We start from the raw sequence: 15,912 nt of genomic DNA, 5'->3' as shown, positions 1-15,912 counted from the left end.
ATAACATTCAATAGGAGGAGGCAGATGAGGACAGAAATCTGTCATTCCATGCCATTATAAAATGTATTAAGATGATACTAGCCCAACTGAGGAAGAGCACCAGATGTTTGGTCATCTGTTCCTTTCCCTGCTTACAAGGAAGAAACAACAACAACAACACAGCCCTGTACAGAATTGTGTGTCTAGTCTTTAAGATTGTTAGCTAGATACTCAGAAAAAGATCCAAAACAACTTGTACACTCAGCACAAAAATAGATGAAGTTTGCCAGGAAGGTAACAATGATGACTTAAATGTAGCTCTTCTCCAGAGCTGCAGAAATCACAGTACTCAGAGACCCAAGTCCAGAACCACTTGGAAACCTATACAATCTCATTTTTAATTAGGGCTTTAGTTAGCACATTAGCAGAAGTGCTATGTCAATATACAAGCAGTATTATGCACAGTCAGTAGAAATGTTTTTTGGAAGAAGATACTCTAAAAACTATTGCTTAACCATGGCACTTACAACCTGTTTATTTTTTCAGGCACCTAAGTATCTTCTTTGATTTGGACTACAGTTCTATTTTCTTGGGACACCTAATCTCAGAATTTGGACCAGCTTTACAAAGAAAAATCCCATCAAATACCAGTGAACAGTTTACTCATCCTGAAAGGCAGTAGCTTAAGACAGACAACCACAGTACTGTGAAGTATGACAGGGCTGAGACTAAAGCCTCATTTGAAGATTCACTAGCCTGTGGAACAGACTTCTTGCACTTACGTGATTTTTGTAAATCCAAATTTACTCATTTTTCTCCCATTCAGAAGAAATACCTTATCGCATTTTGCTAGAAGAGCATCGAGTTTAGAACTGACCGAAGATTAGTGACACACAAAAGTACTTGCTTGGACTGATGTGCTTTAGTTTGAGACTTGAATCTGTGATGTTGTGTGACCCTATCTAGGTAACACAGAAGCAGTGTCTTGGCTAAGAGGTTTATCTCCAGACTGCTTCCTGACAAGAAAGAAGCAGGATTCCTGATGCATTACCTAATCAGTGCTTTATCTTATTTATCTCTCAGAACTGTACAATTCCTTTTGTTCTTCTGGAACTTGACTGTCTCCATGAAAACCTAATGCACTGACAAGGTTAAGAAAAAGAATGTGTCTTTTTGCAAGAGCAAGAGAGAACATACACACATGTATCTAGGGGTTGTATTTTTCTCCTATAGAATACTGCACTTGATCCTAGCCATTCTCACCAGATATACACCCATCCTAAAAAAGGTCAGCTCACCAGAGGCAAGATTCAGTGATTAAAGGGCAGAATTAGGTCTCACTTCCAAATTCTGTCACTGGCCTTAACATAACACACCATGCAACTCCAGCCAAATTAGGTTTTGTTCCTTAAAATTAGGAAAAAATAACTGCTACTTCACAAAGAACTTCAGAACTAGTTTTTGTAAAGTGCTTTTGAGTTCCTCACATGATTAACATATTCGTATTGCATAAAACAGAAACTGGGAGGTGACCTGATTATTTTTCCTTTAAGTAAAAGCAAATATGAAAATGAAATTGGCTAGATGAAAATTGTGTTTAATTAGAGTGGTAGGTACCACGCCACTCCTGAAATCAAGTGCACCAGTGCTACTGAGCAACATACCAAATCTATGCGGAGATCATTTATTCTATTTTGATTCCAATATAATTTGTTCCAACACATCCTTTGCTTAATCCAAATCTACTTATCCAAAACACAATACAGGCTATACTTAGTTTTGTGTTATTACTTAAAAGTAAAAAACTTGTTCTTAAACATTTTGGCTTCAAGAAAAGACAGCTTGTGAATCCACTGACAATCTCAAATTATGAACTTCTTCAGCTTCCAAAGTCCTGTCACCACTTATCTCAAACTCTTCCACAGATCAAGCCAAATCTATGTTTAAAGTTCAAAATACAAAAGATATGAATTATGTTTTTATAAAAATGTAAAAAGCTAGTCAAAATTACATGTTTAGATATTTAATCTCTGAAGAATGGACTATAGCAGCAGGAACTTAAATATAAGAACTATCAACAATAAATACAAGAAATTAGTGCAAAGATTGCAATAGAAGGATTCTTGAGTACAATGAGAATATAAAGAGACATTCTAATTTGTACAAAAACCATCCCAACTCTGTATACAATCTCTTCTATAAATACAACCATATAAGATGAAATGCTTATTTGCAAATAATAGTTATTAAAAAGTGTGCTTTATTGGGTTTTTCACTCGTTCTCTTGGCAGGTGTAGTTTGCAGGAAGTCTGTAAAGACAAATTTCCATAATTAGATATTTTAACTCCTCCAGAAGTTATGTTTTAAATACAACTAACAACAGATGCAGTACATACTTGATTTCCACAGAAAGCGCCATTAGAACACTAAGCATTGTAACAAATCCATTTGCAGTTAGCAATTTCTAAGTATGTGACAAAGGAAAAAAAAAGTTCACCACAAATACTAAAACAGCAGTTTACCTATAGCGGAGCATGAAATTGGCTGTGCATTGCTATTGCCTGTTGAAGTTTTTCCTCTTTGGCTCGTCTACAGTGGCAGAGCTACAAAACAAGACATAGGAAAAGTGCATTCTGAAAGGAATTTTTTTATAATGCATACTACAGTTTTTCTTTAATGATTTAGCTACTTTGCAGGCTCTTTAAAAAAGGAAAGCCCTGTGAACCACATCCTTTCCAAGCTTCAGGCTGAACAACTGTCTATATTGATAACATTATTCCATCCACAATTGCTTACAAGAGAAGAGAATTGTTTCCTATGTTATGAAATGCATTTATTGGGCATCTTTAAAGAAAGGTACACTACCTGGTAAGTTCCTCTTGTCACAGCATGAGCAAGAATGGTGGTTTCTGAACCTCAGTTACTTAGTCGGTGGTAGCCATCAACAGAATAATTAGTTTAAGAAGTTTAATAAATTAAACATTAAGGTCTCTTAATATAACATGTCATTCTATGTCAACTTACCAAATTCAAAATTGTCCATGTGGCTATCTTCCCTATATCTATACAGGGTATAGAAGAAAGTGGCACAAAAATATCTGCAACAACACATGACCAGGGTCTAATGCAGGAGACCTTTGAACTCCCACCTGAAAAATATGTGCCTTCAGAATGCAGATTATATTCTAAATAGACGGAAGCCACTTAGAGATGTATTTTTCTTCTGTTGAAGCTTACTAAAGCACTGTTCTGTATCACAGGACTGCTCAAACTCTAAGTCTTAAATTTATTGACTATGTGTTGTATATCTCTCAGATTGGAATGATTCGTGTATTACATACCGTTCTCTTTTCCATGAAACTACTAAGAAAGTCATCTATTTCTGTTTTGCCTTCCAAGAAGTCTTCTGCAATAGTGTCAGATTCCTCTTCAGCTTCATGAGCAGCTACTTTAAGTCTGGCTTGCAGAGCACTTGGACTGCAACTCTAAGAAAATAAAAACTTCTATGTAATATTAAACTGTCCACCAAAACCTACATTTCCAAGAAGAAAGACAAATGACTATACAAATATGGAATATGTGAATAGAGTATTGTTATTACATAAAAGCCTAAGTGACCAGATGAAGCTCCATCTCCAAGAAACAGCACAGCTTGTTAAACTAGAAAGGATTCAATGTGAGAAAAGCATTGCTAGTTTAGGTCTTGATTCACAATCAGGAGGAAACATTTAATTCATTTAGATCACTTATGAAATCATTCAGTTTGCTGTCACATAACTTTGCTTGTTATTTTGTATTTTGTTACTTTTTGGGCATTTTGAAATTCAGGTACTATGCATGCTATTTTGATGGACTTGTATTCTCAGGTGACAAGTCTTCCAAATAACAAAGATTGCAGTGCAGAAATGGGTTTATGAGAAGTTACATCTTCTAATGCATATCCTGCTAAACATACTAAGAAATTATTCTCTTTCCCCAAATTGCTTTCTGAAGTAATGACTTTACGCTATTTGCGCTTTAGAATGTGCAAAGTTTGACCGCACATATAACATGTTGCCCAAAGTAAGCATACCCAATGAATCACAGAATTTAAGTTTCTAAAGCAATGGTTTTAATCATTTTCATCTGGTACAGTTTTACAAGCTGATTATGTTAAATGGGTACCATTAATTAAACAAGCCTTCTTTAAAAAACATTCTATTCTTAAAACTGGTTTGACCCAGGACTGTACTTAAGAACAGCTCTAAGTGCTCATCACACTCCCTTCTTCCAACTTTGCTTCTATTGTAGCGTTAAAAAACCAAACCCAACCCAAAAACCCCGTAGTACAGTCGTAACACTGTTTTGCTTTCCAACTGTTTGGTACTTCATCCCATTTTATTTCATACTTGATGTGAATCTATTTAATATAAAATTAGAGTTTAACCAGAAGAATATTCTTTATGGATAAAGACGCAAATCAAAACTTCAGTTTTATTGAAGTATTCTTAGAGGATAATACGATATAGAGATTATACCTCACTAAGTTCATGCTGTCTTTGCATCTTTTTTTCAAAGGCTGCTTTCATCTGTGTGAGTTGCTCATACTGGAAGGAAGAAGAAAAAGAACGTTTTCTTCCTGAAAAAACCAGAATATTACAGCTAATATTTCTGAGAAAGATTTTATTGTTCACTTACTTTATCCAACACCGTCTGCCTTTTTGCCTCGAGACTAGGCTCCAGCAACAAGTTTTTTTCTGTAAAATAAAGTCACTATTACTACTTTTTTTAACGGATTCAGTTCACAGAACACAGCCACAGATGCTAATGTTTTGACATCTTACTTGCCAGCTCTTCAATGCTTTTCACTAACTCATCTCTGTCAGTAATGACTTGCTTCAGTTGTGGCAGAGTCACAAACTGTTCCAGTAACACTTCCTCTTGCTCGTTCATATTGGTCAGCTGCGATATACTATATTCAAACAGAAAGAAAGCAGATTTAAAGCTAATAGCAAACACTACGTGTAGAGTTACTCATTTCTGCCAAAAGTCTAAAGTTTGAGGCATTTATTGGGACTTCACAGATACACGACACTTGACCACAACTTATTTTTCCCCTTTCTCCTGGACTGTGGGATCTACTATATGCAGCAGTGAGCTTAAAAAGCAGTGTGTTAAAAAGTATCTCTCATTTCAAGCCTTACTTCCTTACACTTACTTATAGTGTTTTTTAATGTTACTATAGTGAGTTGACCTTGGCCAGCTACCAGACGCCCACCCAGCTGCTCTCTCAGTCCCCCTCCTCAACAGGATATATGGGAAAAGCTTGTGGGTCGAGATAAAGACAGGGAGATCACGTACCAATTACGATCACAGGCAAAACACACTCAACTTAGGAAAAATAATTTAATTTATTGCCAATTATAGAAAGAGTTGGATGGTGAGAAAGACAAAAACTAAAACACCTCACCCCCGTTTTCCCCAGGTTCAACTTCACTCCTTCATTCCCAACTCCTCTACCTCCCCCTGCCCCAAGCAGCACGGGTAGGGGGGTGGGGGGGGAATTGCAGGTGTTGTAGTCAGTCCGTAACAGTTTATCTCTGCTGCTCCTTCCTCCTCACACTTTTCCCCTGCTCCAGCATGGGTCCCTCTCCACAGGCTGCAGCTCCTGGCAGGAGAGCCTGCTCTAGTGTGGGTCCTACATAGCTGCAGTTTCCCTCAGGGCACATCTGCCTGCTCCAGTGTGAGGTCCCTCCATGGACTGCAGGGAAATTACCTGTTCTACTATGGTCTTTTCCAAAACTTCCATGGGCTGCAGATGAGTATCTTCTCTGGCACTTGCAGCACCTCCTCTCCCTTCTTCTCTGACCTTGGTGTTCACAGGATTCTCACACTTTTCCACCCCTCCCCTCAATCCTCACTGCCTCTGCAGCATTTGCTCTTTCTTAAACATGTTTTCACAGAGGCACCCCCCACTTCACTGACTGACTCAGCTGTCCTGCTGCCTCACCGGCTGTGCCTGGCACAGGGCCAGCCCTGGCCCCTTCTCACATGGGCCACCCGTGCAGCCCCCCAGCTACCAAAACCTTGCCACCTACGCACAACAGAGCTAGTCAGAGCAGCTGCAATACCATTTGTGATTTAACTCAACTACCACCAGAAGAATCATGGAATTTTAATCTGGTCTTCTTGGAAGGACCAAACTTGATTAGAATGTTTTGTTTAAACAAACAAATTATACTTCCCCGTAAACCCCTAACTTTCTGCTACATAATAAGGATGCTGCTAGAACTTACAGCTGATTTAGCTAAATTAAACAGGCTCTTAGGAAGGTGTCAAGGGAAACAAAAAAAAACAACCCAGAAGCCCTTCTTGCCAAAGGACTTTTCCTTTTTGAAAGGACAGAATTTTCAATCACTAAACTATGACACCACCATAAAAATGTGAGATCAGAAAGAAACCAATCTCCTAAGACCCTTTCAGAATTAATAGCTAATTTGTAACCTATTCAATCCCAGATAACTAATCTAGGAGGCTGTCTCATTAGATCTGAGCAAATTGCTGGGAATAATAACTAATACAATTTTTTGGAATTGTCACAAGACATGCTTTTGATGAAAGTATTTGTGTAATACGTGTATGAAGTATTTAGACGTGGAAGTGATTTGCACTGGGACAGCTGGCACATTTACCACCTGGATTTATCTAACCCAAACCCCCTGCACATGCTGAGCTGCTCACAAAGTAGTCCATTGTTTACCTTGTGCTACAGTCCTTTTGAATTTAAGAGAATGTAATTTGTGAAGCAGTCCCAAGTCCGTTTCCCTGTCCCCTTTCCTCCTTCAAAAGTCACGCTTATTGTATTAGTAGAAATTAAGTCCCTGGCAAGGCCCCAGAAGACAGCAGAACACTGATAGTTACGAAAAGTAAAAATAAATGCTCTTTTTCCTGGTGTTGAATCCTAAAAATACTGTTCCTGCTGAGAAAACCCTGAACAAGCAGCACATTTGAATACAAGGCTGGCTTATTTTCTGACTCTACAATTTTGATAAGTGGTAGTTCTCCTATTTATAATTTCTACAAAAACCTTTCAGTGATGTACACAGAGTTTTGACAAAAATCAGATACAGACCAGCAGTAATTGCCTTTTAATGACTATGGAAGTTTTGCTACCTTCTGAAAATTTACCTTAGTTCTGAGAGTTCTGGAAATGTATCAGGAACATCAGGCATCTTGTAAGTAAATCCATTCTGGCCAACCTAAACGGAAGTTTAGAAATGCTTAGTAGATTTTTGAACAGCAGTTTCTTGATATTTAACCTGATTAATCCAAAACTGGAGATGAGTATTTGCCAGCAACAAGAAAAGTAGGAAAAGCAGTAAGAAGCAGTAGCACTAGTCTCCAAACAGAAGACGTCTCAACTCAACCATGGCAACAAAATACTTGGGGATGTTTGGGGTGGCATGTCATGAAAGATGAGGCAATTTCTGAGGACAATAATTCTGTCTTGCTGCGTCCTCCACTTGACAACAGTTGGATGACCCAGGAAACACACAGGAAGAGTATAACTCAGGGAAGTGAGAACAGAGAAAGAGATTGACATTTTGATCTCTTTCATGTGGTTTTTAAAGCTATAATCCCTTGGAAAAAAAGTTTTTGACAAGGAAAAAAAAGTCCGTCTTCATAGAATGTAGAAATTTTAAATTCTACAAAGCCAGAAAACTGTCTTCCAAGATTAAGACAGCTTTTGTTTCTAAAGACAAGATTTGATGAAAGACTAAACATTTAGATACAAAGTTTTTGAAGGACATTAAAAAAAATCCTTCCAGAGTGCATCAGTGAGAGGGAGTTTGTGAGTACACACATACAGATCTGTGAAAGAAGCTATTTTAAGCACGAAAACGAGAAATAAATACTCTATACATAAAGGCTTGAGACTGCACATCATTCTCACCTGATAGGTTCTGGGCAGGAAATCCTGTATAGAGAAAAGGATCTCATTTTCTACGGCTGAAGAAACAGTCACAGCTGCACTATGGGGGAAGTGCAGCTCCAAAAAAAAAAGTATATTCAAAGATATTTAGCATAACACTAGTTTCACTGAAACTCAGAAAGACAAACTTGTTGCTCTGACTTCAAGTTTGTTCTGAAAAACTTTTCATCAAAGCCAAAATGATGGTTTCATTTTCCTAGTACCAGCAAAACAATGAAACGCAGTCACTCAGATTGTTCCCTTGAGTTTTGCGGCAATGCCCTGTGTGCCCTTGAGGGAACTTATACTCAGTGTCTGATAGCTTAAGCAGCAAAACTCAGTGCACAGACCTGAAGCACTGCTTCTGCTGTCGGAACAGGTAGTGGCAGATCAGCAATCAAGCCATAAGAGGGAGCAGCAGGCTTGTCTGTAGTGTAGCTCGAAGAAACTGATTCAGCAACCGGCACGGCTGCCATTGTTCTATTTGTTTCTGGAGGTGGGTATGGAGGAAGAAATGGAAACCCCTGAGGAGCATAAGCAGGCATTCCAGCTGGTTTGTTGAAAAGGCTAAAAACAAACAGAAAACCACAACCATGAGCAACCAACTGCTTACAGCACATTTCTTATCATTTGAATTATAATTGCTAGACCACATACAAGACAGATTGAATTTTTAAATGACCGTAAACTTTGCATTTTCTGTTCTCAGTTACTTCCAATGTAGTAAGTCTACTTTATGTCTTATACTGCAACATAATATACAACTCCATTAAACTATATTCTTGTAGAGCAGCCAAATACACACTCACACTCTTAATTATACGAATACTACTTCTCAAAAATTTATGAGAGCGTAAATTTAAATTGTTTCCATCTCAGTGTCCTGAGAAATGCATCTGTGTTGTACATTAGTTCTTCTTTGCAGTATAGCATTTAACAACTTGGGCAACACAACCATAATTACTTCTGAATAACATGAATGATTTTTTCAAAATTCACAACTGCAGCTGCATCTAAACCCAGTATCGTTGTCAGCCTTGAGAACCATAGTTGTACTGATAAAGCTGTAATGTCTCAGACCACTTTTACATATTTAATACAACTATTTAAATTGCACAATTTCTGTTACACAGTTGTGCAACAGAAGCTGCCTCTAAGCCTGGGAGATTATGAACAGAATATGAAGAAACACAACTGCTCAGATCATGATCTACAGCAAATTCAAGATTTCACCTGATAATGTAAACATTTATTCTTTTTCAAGAAAACAGAAGCACATAAAGTTACATCAGCATGTTGATACAGTAACTCCAATGACATTTAGTGTTTCTTCTCAAAACAATCAGGCCATCAAGCATGCACATGAAATTGTGCAAGGGCAGGGAATCTATGTCTCCAATACATCCACTACATTATTCCTGTTCCTGCCCTCCTAATACTTGGTTTCATCTCTTTTTTTAAAAATGTAAGTTCATACACATAGTTCCATTCATCATGTTTATAGACACTTACTATGGAAATGATGTTGAGCTAGGAGCCAGAACTGGAGGATTCTTCCAAAACTCGTCCAGTAAACTTTGAATAATTTTTCCAAGATCTGAGTGCATTGTAAACTGGTAAAAACAAAAACCAAAACCCAATGCAGAAGAAAAATTATGCCTAGCATCCAACAGTTCCAAAATGTGCTGAACTTGACTGTTTACTAAACCCATACAGCAGTGCTGGAAGCTATTTCAGAGACATATTAGCTAATGTAAACTGTGTACACATAAGCTCCAAATAAAGTGATAAAGCCACCTAGAACTGAACAGAAACTAAAAGTCTTTTGTATATTCCATTATCAATGGAGAATCAATCAAGTACAACATTTCTGATGAACAACCAAAAAAATCCACCTTAGTTACCAAGTTACATTTGGGAAAACAAAGGGGGGGGGAAATCAAGATTTGAGACAAAAATTTTAATTGCATTCTGAAAAAGTCATAACCTCCGCCCCACCCCCAGTCCCAAAAACTACCACATCTTTGTTGGCAGAGGAAAGGCAAAAAGAAAAAAAAAAAAAAAAAAAAAGAATGGCATATTAAAATCCTGAATATTAGAGCTAAAACCATGACTCTTTCTAATAGGATCAGAGTAGAAATAACTACATTACAAAACAGCCTTAAAGCAGCCTTCTCCCTTATTTGGAATACATTGTAGAGAAACAAGAACTGTACCATTGGTACTAACAAGAAAAGTGATAGGAACTTTCTAGGCCATCATAACTTAAAATAGTTTTAGATATATGGACTATTTAACTCAGTAACGTTAGCAGTAAAAAACAGTAGTATACTGAACACTACTGAATTTTTGTTTTCAGACCCCTCAAAATACAGTTTAAGAGGGATTAGGACCTGTACTAGCCTTTTTTACCAGAAGTATTAGCAATAATCTAGTGTGACATGTATTAAAATTGCTATTAACAGTAGATAAATGTGAAGCTACAAATTATACATACATTACTTATTAATGGACCGGTCACGTATACTCCCTGCTTGTCCATTAAATGATGTCTCACAGGTGGGAAAACACTGATGACTGGTTTTTCCTGAGGAAACTGAGGTGGAAGTAAGCTGCAAATACAAGAATAACAATTACTACAGCTACATCCCATGATAAAGTTTGCATAAGAAGGCTTCTTATGCAAAGAAAAAGTACTATTAATTACATAAACTTACTTTTCTATGAGAAGATTTATGGAGAAATACAGAGTGAATGAAGCACACAAAAGGATTATTCAGTTACAAAATTAGAAGTCAGAAAGATTAGCATACCAGACTTCCATGGAACTGATGTGAGCATTTACTGGGCAAAATTGTAGTATAACAATGAAGCAATTATGTCCATGGACAAAGAAAAAACTGTAGCATAATGAGAATATTTTCTAATACAAATGTTATTACTACAAAGACAATGCAGTGTAACCTGCAAGAATATCAGGCAAGTTATCAGGCTAAAGTAATAAAAAACTTGTGAATAGAATACCATCAATATTTGCCAGAGCAAAGGCACCCCCCAAAGTAAATCCACAAGAAACGTTACAAGAAATCACTTAAGTTATGATCCAGAAGCTTCATTGGGGTAAGAGTTAGGAGTTACAGCAGATTAGTAAATTACTAATTAAGTTTATTTTCAGTTGTAGGGGATTCAAAGTCATCAGAAACCCTCAAGCATTTTCTCCTACTTACCTTCAACTAAAAACACGCAGATATCTTAGGAGCTGAGCACAGCAAAATACAGTTTTGCTTTCAGCTGAGCATCTGCATCTTGTACAGAACTAGTTTCACTCATATCACTACAACTACTAATGCAAATCCAGGTTATAGTTCCTGAAATTAGTTATGAGATGGGAGCCATTTATGTTCTATTACTACTTTTTTTTGAGAACAATTTTAATTTTCAAGATGTGCATAGAGATATCTCACTCTACTTACATGTTAATATTAATTGTCAAGTTGTTTACAGTGAACGGCAGTCGATATTCCACATCTTTCTGAATTTCTGCAATGCTGTCAAGGAAGAAATTGTTAGCATCCAATTCACGGTGAATATAACAGCCTAAAGTCTAAAAAAAGGGATGACCTCAGACTTTTGTATTTAGTTTAGTTTTGAAAAGCCTTGTAAGAATAAAATTAAAAATGCTGGAATAAGTTAATACGCTTCAGAATGCTAAATTCAATATTAAGATTAAAGCAAAAAATAGCAGATTCAACTTTTAAACCTCATACATGATCACAAGCAATGGAAATACAGTAGGAGAAATTGTGCTACTCGCTGATCTGACAACAACCTCAACTTATTTTTCTCCACTTACTCACTTAATTTAAGACATCACATCACTGATTTTTTTATATACTGAATTTTATGTGATAAAACATTTACTTTGCCAAGGCATTACACTTGGTTCACAACTAAGTACTGCTCTGCAACACTGCCTACAGATCAATATTTAGAACATACATTACACTAGGCCTTCTTCCTTGATAGATTAGGTTACTATTTAATAGTAGTTTTTTCCACATGCACCAACTTCTATGCACTTGCACAGATACTTTCAAGAACTACCTGGAGAAGAGCTACTTGTAAGAATGTCAAGCTCTGTAATCCAGTGACACTCAAGACACAGACCCCCCCCCTCAAAACACTGAGTGAAGAAACATGTATCTTATGAAATCTGGTAAGACCGAATCCAAATTTGCTTCTCCTTTAACAGATAAGTTACTGAGAAAAATCTTTAAATCAGCTGCATTAATAGGAAGTTGATTTTGATACTCAAAGCACTCTACAATTTGTATGTACAGCAAAATTGTTTTGAAAGATGGCATCCCAAAGAATGCGGAGGAGGAGGAGTAGAAGACTTAGCTCAGAAGCAGAATTTCTGGACAATATGAACATACCTAAGCTGGGACTGGGAGAGAAAGGAGGGCAGAAAATTAGCTTCATCTTATAATGCCTCAATCAAAACAAACTTAAAAAGCAGACTGATTCTTCTTCCATGTATTTTTCCTGCCTGCACCTGGTTAATAATATTCTTCGTACACCTCTCTAAGGCTCCTTTATAAAAGGAGGGAACAGGCTCCAGTTGGGAATAATAATGGCAGCTGGGTGTTCCCAGAAAGCCTCTTTGCACCCAACTTCAGAAATGCCCCTCCATCCACCGCCAAGTACACTCCATACAATTACTTCCTCCAAAAACCCAAAACACATTACCTTCAAATGTGTGTTAAGTGTAGCGCTAGGAGTGTTTTGTATCCCTCCCAAGCATTATTTGCACATAGAATTTAAGACTCTAGTTTTCAGAGCTTTGGGAATAAATGGATTAAGACACACACCTAGCTATGCACCTTGCTTTCCACAGTCCGATCTTACCCCTCTCACAGACAACTCAGTATCTGCTCTTTCCCTGTGAAATCACATGCTATTTGAAGAAACTATCATCTGGTATCTTCAGCACAGGAGAATTCAAATCAGAGTTTAGGGCTCTACTGTGATATACCACACATCAAAATCACCACCTCCTCATTCTTAACTGAAGGATTCTGCCTGGAATCTCTCACGCACGTTCCTGCCCTGTAATCATCTGTCATGCATTTTAAAAGCCTGCTACAAAATGCTTCTGAGAAGGGTATATAATTATGCTCCACTCACGTGCACAACCTATAGGAACTGGGGAGGAAGAGGAGAACAGGGAGAGAGAAATGAAAAATCCAGAATCTCATTGAGCTGTTCAAAACTGTTATAACCTGCTTTAAGCAAAACCTTGAACTGATAAACTTAGTTGTCCTTCTCCAAGTGGGAATGGGTACACTGGAAAAATGACACATTCTTAACTGTGGCTAGAACAACAGCAAATATAAGAAAACTGTTTTTTAAACACAAAAATTTGATTTCAAGCTCCTAACCTGTGAGGGATCCTGAAAAGGAAGACTAGCTACTTTAATGAAATTAAGATCACATATACCTGGGCTTTTATGACCTAAGACAACACAAACCAAACTTACCTAACTTGGGTAACTAAACCATGCCAAGAATTTTATTTTGAGCATTTCAGTGAGGAGCCCACTGTGTGTGGGATACACATAAATGAATGACAAAATACACTTATCAGACAAAACAAACACTGGAATGACATTTATTTAATCATTGCTTAGGAAACAACGCTGTTGCGATGCTTAATGCATATTCCTATACTATAGATCTGTGCTGCTATGGAGTCCATAAGCAAGCACATCAGTCCCATACAAAAAACCCTTTGCCCTTTTGAAAACTTGCACAAGTACACATACCTTTTTAAAAGCACAGAATTTGAGGCACTGTTACTCAGATTTATTCAGTAATAAGTATCTCTTATGAAAACTGTACACTTTGCCAGAACTTACTCCTTTGCTGGCCTGATTTTTGGTTTTTTACACCTATCATCAAGAGAGATCAGGTAGGCTAGTTTACATGGCTGTAAAGTTACATTTGAGCAGCAACCATCTCCCTACCCCTCATCTCCATTCCTGGCTGCAGGGTCCATTCCTCCTCTCCCTGTGCTTGAACTGGTGCCTGCACAAACAGGTAGTAAACCAGTTCAGCAAGCTCACTTTGACAAAAACTGATTACCTTTTTTGAGGACTTAACTTGGGCTGAAGCTCATCTCCCTGGTGGAGAAAAAAGGGTAGAAATAAAAGGCTAAGTAAGGCCAGTCCAACAAAAACTTCTAGTTAGGTAAGCTGCTGTGTACCCACAGAGACAGCTCCTTAGAAAAGTGAACCGCCTTTCAAAAATATTTGCAAAATTGGCTCTGAACAGATTTAAGTTTAAGCAAGCAACAATACTTAGCAATACTGTCATACTTATGTTTCCTGCGTGATAATTCAAAATATTAGGATAGTGAGCGATCTGCAATTATTAAACTTGGAAATACAATAAGTATCTCTTCCACTCCTAGTCTCAGTCTGACATAACAGAAGACATTCTCCTTCCTTTTTCTGGATCGTTTTGGACTTCAACAGACATCCTAGGAAGCATGATGAATGCTTACACGTTCACTGAAAATATAACTTGAAATATATGAAGTGTGGATCTCCTTTTAAAAGATGAACACTTTTACAAGACGAAAATTTAGGCAAAACTGATCAGCACACTGACAAGCTGGAGTATCTTAGGTTAAAGGAACGTGTTTTGCTGTAAGAAGTGTGGCTATTGAACAGGAAAAAAACACCTGCCTTTGGTGAGCATCTAAATAAAACAAGTGACTAAGGAATAGTCAGTTATTAGCAAGTTAGCACTGTACATCAGAAAAATAGTCCGTAGAGCCAGTAGAGCTACTATGCCACTGCTGATAAGACCACTGCGAGGCATAGCTCCTTCACACTGCATGTTTTATTCTTAACTTCTCAAGAACTACGCTCCTACAACCAGTTTCCAGAAAGAGGGCTTTATTCCAACACACGCAGCCTGTACCTCCTTGTAGACTTTAAAACCCATTAAACAATTTAGCTGACTTTCCGGTCAAGCGGCCGGTGTAACTGGGCACGACGATCTGCGCCCGATCACCCGGCCAAGCCACACCGACAACACCCCAGCCAGCGGGGACGGCCCCCCCGCCGCCCCGACAGCACATCTTGCTTTCGGTTTCCGAGCGCAACCTCCCACCCCGCCGCCCGCACGGGTTTCTCCCCGCCGTGGGCCTGCTTCCCGCTGTCCCGGGGCCGCGCCGGGACCCCGCGGCACGCCGCCCTCCCGCACCACCCCCCTCCCGCCCGGCGGGACCCTTCGCCCCCGAAACACCGCGGCGTTTGGCCGGACCGGGCTACAGCGGCGGCGGCTCGGCTTCCTGCTTACCCACCCCGCCGGCGGCCGGCGCCGCGCACGGCCGAGGGCCGGCGGGATCTAGCCGGGCCTCACCGGGAGGGGACGGGGCGAAACCACGGCCCTGGGTGTGCGCGTGGGGACACACGACACCCTCCCGAGGCGCGGTCTCACAGGGGCCCCGAGCGGCGCCGGGCCCGGGCCGGGCGACACAGGCCGCCCCCCTCCCCCTTCCCCTTCCCCTCCCCCCCGGCCGCGGCCACTCACGAGGCGTGGGCGCCGCGCAGGGACTCGATCTGCCGCTGCTTCTGCTGCTGGAGGCTGGTGAGGGCGGGCAGCGGCGCGGCGGGCGAGGAGGAGCCGCCGCCCTTGGCGAGGGGGAACAGCCAGTTCATCCTCCCCGCGGCAGCCCCCGGCGGGCGCGGGGGCACCGGCGGCACCGCAGCCCGGCCTCGCTCCCTCGCGCATGCGCGCGGCGGCGCGGCGCGGCGCGGCACGACACCGCCTCGCCTCCCCTCCCCCCGCCCCGCCCCGGAGCCGATCGGCGGCGCCCCGCCCTCACGGCGGCACGCAGGCTGCGTCACCGCCGCGCCCGTGACCCGAGCCCTGGCGGGGTGGGGGAGTGGGTGGCGTGTGCCCGGGCGGGA

At 40.0% G+C, this 15,912-nt stretch overlaps 1 protein-coding gene across 1 annotated transcript; it reads right to left on the bottom strand.

Annotated features, from left to right (window-relative positions):
• Window positions 1-1,453: 1,453 nt before the first annotated feature.
• VPS37A (VPS37A subunit of ESCRT-I) lies at window positions 1,454-15,660 on the bottom strand. Its single transcript, XM_050896621.1, has 12 exons — window positions 15,533-15,660; window positions 11,404-11,478; window positions 10,428-10,542; window positions 9,443-9,543; window positions 8,281-8,497; window positions 7,147-7,217; window positions 4,803-4,930; window positions 4,657-4,715; window positions 4,497-4,565; window positions 3,321-3,464; window positions 2,502-2,582; window positions 1,454-2,288 (listed from the first exon to the last, which is right to left on the bottom strand). Exons 1-11 carry the CDS (start codon window positions 15,658-15,660, stop codon window positions 2,502-2,504), a joined length of 1,188 nt encoding a protein of 395 aa, XP_050752578.1. The 3' UTR covers window positions 1,454-2,288.
• Between the last annotated feature and the right edge of the window lie 252 nt (window positions 15,661-15,912).

The sequence above is a fragment of the Gymnogyps californianus genome, chromosome 4 (genome assembly GCF_018139145.2).
Source record: "Gymnogyps californianus isolate 813 chromosome 4, ASM1813914v2, whole genome shotgun sequence".
In the NCBI taxonomy this organism is placed as follows: domain Eukaryota; kingdom Metazoa; phylum Chordata; class Aves; order Accipitriformes; family Cathartidae; genus Gymnogyps; species Gymnogyps californianus.
The sequence above is the reverse complement of the archived record's forward strand: the minus strand, read 5'-3'. Positions and strand labels throughout refer to the sequence as shown.

Excerpts from the sequence above, each read along its gene's own strand:
- VPS37A (XM_050896621.1), bottom strand. The coding sequence starts at position 15,660 with ATGAACTGGCTGTTCCCCCTCGCCAAGGGCGGCGGCTCCTCCTCGCCC. Across the intron at positions 11,479-15,532 it reads CTGCGCGGCGCCCACGCCTC|CATTGCAGAAATTCAGAAAG; the intron begins GTGAGTGGCCGC and ends CTTCCTTGACAG. Across the intron at positions 10,543-11,403 it reads TTGACAATTAATATTAACAT|CTTACTTCCACCTCAGTTTC; the intron begins GTAAGTAGAGTG and ends TTGTATTTGCAG.